The following is a 7316-nucleotide window of genomic DNA, read 5'->3' on the forward strand; positions in this document are numbered from 1 at the left end:
CTACAGACATCAATTTATTTGCATTTGCCAGTAGAACAATTAGGGGATAGCAGGGGCTGGGGAGATGGCCTAGCCATAAAGAACACTTGGTACTTTTGCAGAACACTGGAGGACAGTTCCTAACACCCACACTGAGCAGTTCCCAGCCACCTGTAACTCCAGCTCCAGGCAATACCACACCCTCTTCTGGCCTCCATGGGAACTGATGCTCATGCTCACATATGCACCTCCCCACACTTAAAACCCACACACTTAAAAATTTGATCATTTAAAAGAAAAGAGCAGCTGGAAGATAACACAAATAGGAAGGGACCTGTGTAAACAGCTGCAGTGCTTACAACTTCATGGCTTGTTTCAAAATCTCTGCTACGGAACCCGTGAGTCCCATTTTCATCATTGTTCTTCTCGTCCGTAGGTGTCTGAAGAATTACCGGTATGTTTGCTACCTCTTTGCCGTGGCACTAGATGGGCTGTGCTATCTGTGTCTCCCAATGCTTCAAAGTTTCCCCCTTCTTGTGCCTTTCTCTTGTACTTTTGGCTACTTTGATGGAGCCTACGTTACCTTGATCCCAGTAGTGACTGCAGAGATAGTGGGGACCACCTCTTTGTCATCAGCGCTTGGCGTGGTCTACTTCCTGCATGCGGTGCCGTACTTGGTGAGCCCACCCATTGCAGGTAAGCATTAAAGATGTGCTAGCCACTGTTGTCATAGCGATGTGGAAGACGTGAACACACTCCCATGAACACCACTCCTGTTCCACAGGCTCGGAAAAGCTTATCGCGTGAGTTAGAGAAGAGTGAGAGACAAAGATAACAGGAATGCAGGAGCCACCAAAGAGGCGCAGCCCTGCCTACATTATTCGTTTATAATCTTGTCCCAACCAAGTAGGCTGGCGGCTTGCCTGGAAAGAGAAAGTCCCCACATCAGGGTCTTAGTCCAGTTCATAGTAATAGTAGAAGTAAAAGAACTTGTTCCAATTCTAAGTAATCCAGGCATATCCAAAAGGAACTTTTGCTTCCAAAATGGAGCAGTGGTTGGTGAGGCCAAAGGGATAGGCAGTAGCATGATGGTGTGGTTCTGAGAGCGGAGGGCAGGGTTCTGCATTCTTTATCACTTGTATGTACTAAGTGTTGGTGACATTGAAGTTTTTGTGCAAACTGATGAAAGCATATTTTAGAAATTGTGATCTAGAGATTTATTACAGGAAATTAAGATGCCATTTTAATGCAAACGGGAGGAAGCTGATAAATGTCTATTGACTTTCAAAATGACTACTTTGCTCCTACGGAAATCCACACATGAATCAGACCATAGCAGAAATGTATGCAGGGAGTACGGATCGTGGGGAGCTTTGTAGACTGTGAATTAATCTTTACACACCCTTTGGACCACTGGGTTTGGTCTTTCCTGGTGGATTGCTGGCATACGAATGATGTTTTGAGGAAAAATTTAAAGATGCCTCTTGTCAATTACAAAGTAGCTGCCTGCCAAAGTACAGCTTCACCCCTCTGATTCTCTGATGCTTGTGACTCATATTTTTCTCGTCATACGCCATGGCTGTCCTCAAATTTTCTGACTGGCATAGATATTGGGATTGATAAGCTACAACAGCAACACAATTAAAAACCAATCTGTGGTTGTGGATGTGTGGCCTCAGGTGTGTACATTTAAAACAATACACGCCACCACATTCAACCTTAGCCAAAAGGCCAAGAAGCAATGGCCCGAAGTCCTTACATTTGAGTGGGATATGAGTGAAGTTAGACTTACATTGACAACTGGGTACTGAGTTGAAGCCTGTTAGGTTACTTAAAATAGTGTGTGGGGTCTGGGAATTCTACTAGCATTTTGCATGTCCACTCAACCCCCTATGTAAATGATCCAACTTTAATAATTTAAATGATGTTTAAAGTTAAAAGTGATGAAATTTAAATTTGAATCTTTTCTACCAGATTTTATGGGTTTAATAATCACTAATATTTATTGTGTGATGACTGAGTATAGAGGGCTATTCTTTTTTCTGTAAATATAGAAGTATTCTTTTTTATTGATTTTACTGAGCTCTACATTTTTCTCTGCTCCCCTCCCTACCTCTCCCCTCCTCTTCAACCCTTTCCCATGGTCCCCATGCTCCCAGTTTACTCAGGAGATCTTGTCTTTTTCTACTTCCCATGTAGATTAGGTCCATGTATGTCAGAGGGCTGTTCTAAGTCCTTCACTTAATAGCAATTATTAAATTATTTTATGAGTTACCCTAATGAATCTGAATGTATTTCTCAGTTGCTACATGGTAATTTAAGGCCATCTGCTTTCCATTCAGTCATGATGGTGTGCTGTGGTCTATGTGGTCATCCTGCAAACTGATTAAATTTGAGTGTGGGTAAATCCGGTAATTGAATTTTTAGTTCAGCAATGCGGTTTTGCCTTTGCCGCAGGATGGCTGGTGGACACGACCGGCAGCTATACCGCAGCATTCCTGCTCTGCGGGTTCGCCATGATGTTTAGCTCCGTACTGCTTGGCTTTGCGAGGATTGTAAAGAGGATGAAGAGAACACAGCTGCGGTTCCTGGCCAAAGAATCAAATCCCAAGCTGCCGCTATGGACCAATGGCTCAGTGGCCTACTCGGTAGCAAGGGAGCTGGATAAGAAAGACGAGGAATCCACCACTACAGCCGTGCCAGGCTGCAACCTCACGTGACCAGTGTGACCTTATCCCTGGGAATCTTCAAGGATAATGGACCTGAGGCCGCCGGGTTGTTCACAGTTTGGAAGTGTTTTATTTTGACAGAGCATCACCTCCCAAGAAAATTATGAATACTGTTTTGCAAACATATTTATAAGGGGAAATAACCAGCAACCAAGAAATCTGGAGTAGCCTAGAGTTTTCTCACTTAGGATCTGTTCTCATTGTAAAACTTAGCTCCACGGAGGAGGTCAGGGCATAGTTGATGGAATTTACTGTATTTAAGGGTAACTCCAAGGCATAGCCAAAGCAGAGGCCACTGGGCAACAGTTTTGTCATCAGAAAGACCCTGTCTCTCTCTTTCTTCTCATTCTTTAGGACACACTGGGTGTGCTGGCAGAGAGTGAAGATGCAGAGCTGGCTTTGGGTGGAGTACCTCAATTTTTATACACAGTATATGAGATTCTTTGAAAGACAATGGTTAATATGCATCAGATTATCTTTTATTAGTTTCCCAATCAACCCTTCCCTCTTCCAATGGGTAGACATCACTTTGAGCGTCCACATAATCATGAAACACCATGGTTGGAATGGGCTTTAAAGAGTGGCAGTGTTTCTAACCAAAACAGGAAGCTCGATGCTCAGACTGTCCCTGCCACTCACCTGTCACTGCCACATAATACTCTAAATTTAACACAACTTGTTGAGTGAGTGATGGAGTAACTTCTCCATCCTTTCTGAAATGTGTGTAACACCCCAGGAGTCCCCACCTGGCATTTGAACTGCAGACACATTCCTATTAGGGATAGAAGAATGTTGGCGCTACTCCAGTTGAGCAGTAGTTGGATTCTTAGGTCAGCAGGGTGCCTGATGGGAGTTTTCTTTGCAAACCAGTCATTAGATTCTTCATTGTCCAAAAGAAGACTTGGGGTTTTTCTTATCATAGTGAGGTTTTAAAACTGGGATTCCGTGTTCACCCCGCTCATTTTCGGATCATAATTATAAACCTGACTCATCGGTTTAGAACTGTCTGTTCATTCTCAAAAACCCAAGTTTTCTGTGACTTGGAATCGCTTATGAGTTTTCAGATGGGAGAAGAGGACATGGAGAAAAAAGAGGGAGGGTGGGGCGGGGCCCCCAGTTTATCTCCAGCTGTTTCAAATCCATAGAATTAAGAGTCCCGAATCCCCAATCATGTTACATCTGGAAAGAAGTCAAGTAATGCAATTAAAAGGGGCGTCTTAACTAGTTAAGAGTTTAAATCCAAGTCACAGGGAAACATTTTGATCTCAAAGGCCATTTAACCTACTGTCCCCAAGAGGCCACAGAGTGGCTTTTTTTTTTTTTTTTTTTTTTTGCCAGACGTGTTGCTGGGAGAAATAACAAAGCACTGAGGAAAGTCTGAGGATGGTTGAGACCTTGTTTGAATTGGAGTGTTTGTGTTGCTACATTGCTTTCATGTTGGGATACCAGCTTGTTTTGTTTGATGGGGAAAATGATATTCCTCCATTGTAGCTTTTCAAAAGGAGTGTGAATGTTCTGTTTTTACTCATCCTGTGTCTTTAGTTTTGAATCTATCCACTTGGTCATGTGCAATTCTAAGAATATTTTGGATATATCTGCAAAAAATGAAAGTTAAAATGAAGTACTTGTTTTGAAATAGCACTTTACCTTAAATGACATCTTTTTTTGTCACCTTAAAAATGATTTCTCTAAAAAACATAAGTGCTCTTATTTGTATGTCTTCGAAGCATTGATTATAGTAAATTTTGTTTATGTAATTCTATAATAAAATTTCTCTATTATGTTTATGAAAGATTAAGATAACAATCAAAGTTTTTAACATTTTATATTAAAACATTTCAGATCTTTTCACATTATACATGCAATAAATTTGCATTCTAACTTTCTGGGGGCAACATATTTTGAAGAACCAGTAGGAAGAAATGTAGATCTTAGAGTTTACAGTTGGGACCTATAAAAATTTCTACTGTTTTTTTTTTTCTTCATGGAAAAATTTGCAACAGTTCCAAATTGTAAGGAATTCATGGGAATGGGACATTTTATGGAAATCAAGAATAAAACTGTAGAGGAATGATTCTATGCCTTAAATACAGTTGTTTCTCCAACTGTAAGTTCTACTTAGGAGCTGACTAAGCAGAAAAACAGAAGAAATGATCTACCTTTTCAATGTGCCATTTGTTCCTCTGTTTAAATTAATATTTTACAAATGGATCTATATAGGCTAATGTTTTCCTAGTTCAAAGGCAAAATAAAGCGGATTTATAGACACATGTTTGGAACAATTTCTTTTCCTTAGACAACGGATTTAGACAGATTGGGGAGCGGGCCTATTCAGATCGTATTAAGAAATTGCTGCCGGGCGCACACCTTTAATCCCAGCACTCCGGAGGCAGAGGCAGGCGGATCTTTGGGACAGGCACCAAAGCTACAGAGAAACCCTGTCTCGAAAAACCAAAAAAAAAAAAAAAAAAAAAAAGACATTGCTACTGTGATTCATAAAACCCCTAATCCTTCACTGAGTCTTTCTAGAACACTATATATAATGATAAGCACTTCCTATATGCCCTCCAACTTAATCCCTATGTTAACATAAGCTCCCATCATCTTCTAGATGTGGAAATTGAGGTACCAGGTCTCACAGATCAGCAGCTTCTACACTTCGAGTAGAGATGCTACCCGATACCATCTGATGCTGGAGCCTGCTCCTTCTCATTGTGACAGTTTACGTCATTTTACATGGATTCAAAAGGCGGTGACAAACCAGATCCTACACTGGATTCTTAGAGTAGCAATGTCTAAGAGTTCCCCAAGAGGGATTTTGCTTTGTTTTGTTTTTTAAACACACACACACACACACACACACACACACACACACACACACACACGTACTACTTCCAGCAAAGTGGCTTAGTTTACTGTTGATTAATGCAGGCTTCTCTTTGGAAGAATTTTGGGGTGGGTGGGCGGTGATGGGGGAAGAAGCAAATTATACCCCCCAGCTCCCCTTACTATGTAGCCTGCTCTATTGCCAGTCTACTTGGCATTCTCTTTCTGGTCCTGAGGTGCACAGTTTGGAGATTGTTTTATGGAAGGGAAATAGTGTGGATTCAGAGTAGGTGAACTGAGTCCCCACACTTGAGAGCTTTTAAGTCTTGTTAAACTCCACCAAACGTTTGTTAATTGAGCAGCTATCAGTGACAGGTGGCTGGGAAATTTCCTGTTTCTTGTTAGAACAGGAAAGTTATTTGATGGAAGGAGTAGGGAAATGTTAAATCACAGCAGAAAGACTATCTGTAAGGGAAAACATTTTACGACTGAACTTTCCAGACATAATCCAAAGGTTAAAAAGAATAATAAACTGGACTTGGCCTGCACAGCCGTTAGTGTCTCTAATGGCCTGGCTATTAGTCTCCCTTCTGATGACATGAGTTGAGCATGTTAAAATACTACCATCACACGTGAACTTGGCACGGCAGCTTGCTCGGTGCTAGAAAGAAGACCCAGGCATGAAGTACTGGGCTACTTACCAGCCACATTGTTTACAAAGCAAACTGGACCATGTTCTTCTTGTGGTCTTGGAGCCTGAACCACAGGTGAAGTTTTCCTTCACCTCTCTTTCTCGCAGAAGAGGCTGGATGTGGGGAAAAGTGGGACAATCACTTTGTGTCACAACTTAAGGTTACAGCGGAACCAGAGCCACGTGACAAATATTCTACCAAAAGATCCACAAAGGTGTCTGGGAAAATGTTTTCAGGGGATGCATTTGAATTCCCTACGTTGTATGGAGGAATCTTTAAGGCATAAGTAAGGTTTGCTTCAACATTCACCTCTCAATTGTAAAAAGGAACAAAACAATTTTCTCTTTAAGGAGCTTCGAAAGCATAGGAAACGTTTTAACATTGAGCTGTTATGCTGCACTGCCACCTGCTGGATGTCGTGAGACATCGCAGCGCCCCAACTGTTCACTGTTGCTCTTTCCTGGTCTTCCATCCTTTCCTGGCTATCTATCCCGCGTTTATCCTCTTCCTCTTACAGTGTAACTATCAGGTTAAAGATGCCATCCCTGGTCCTCCTATTTTTCTACATTGTGAGCTTTACACTCTATGAAGTGATTTAATACGTTGGTAGAGGATCAAGTTAAAAATGTGAGATGTAGCTGGGTGGTGGCGGCACACACCCTTAACCCCAGCACTTGGGAGGCAGAGGCGGGCGGGCCTCTGTGAGTTCGAGGCCAGCCTAGTCTACAGAGTGGCTTCCAGGATAACTGGATCTACACAGGGAAACTTAGTCTCGAAAAAAAAAGTGAGATGTATAATCTCCAACAGTTGTCAGCAGTCAGATTTTGTAAGTTATTGAAACTAAATGACACAAGAGAGTAGGTTTTGTGACAATTAGGAAATATCAAACATCATGCGTATTATAATATCAGGCTTACAACAGATGTAGTGGTCAGATATCCTCTAGAAAGTGTTGTTATTCTGAGATTGTGGGAAGATGCTAGAAGAATTAGAATTGCTGAGCAGACTTCACCCCCTCCCCTGGGCTCTGTATTCAGCCTACAACTTTGGATGAAGACTTTGGCTTTACCAGAGGCCAGACCAAATCCAG

The 7316-nt window shown here is 41.8% G+C and overlaps 1 protein-coding gene across 2 annotated transcripts in view; it reads left to right on the top strand.

Moving 5' to 3' along the window:
• Slc16a12 (solute carrier family 16 member 12) overlaps positions 1-4035 on the top strand; it is a 78781-nt gene extending 74746 nt beyond the window's left edge. For both annotated transcript variants that reach the window (XM_057778171.1, XM_057778172.1), the window contains 2 exons: positions 416-675; positions 2437-4035. In XM_057778171.1, coding sequence (XP_057634154.1) covers positions 416-675; positions 2437-2699 — 523 coding nt within the window. In that variant the 3' untranslated portion in view covers positions 2700-4035. The remainder of the gene's footprint in view (positions 1-415; positions 676-2436) is intronic.
• The last annotated feature ends 3281 nt before the right edge of the window (positions 4036-7316 follow it).

The sequence above is a fragment of the Chionomys nivalis genome, chromosome 8 (assembly GCF_950005125.1).
Source record: "Chionomys nivalis chromosome 8, mChiNiv1.1, whole genome shotgun sequence".
Classification (NCBI taxonomy): Eukaryota; Metazoa; Chordata; class Mammalia; order Rodentia; family Cricetidae; genus Chionomys; species Chionomys nivalis.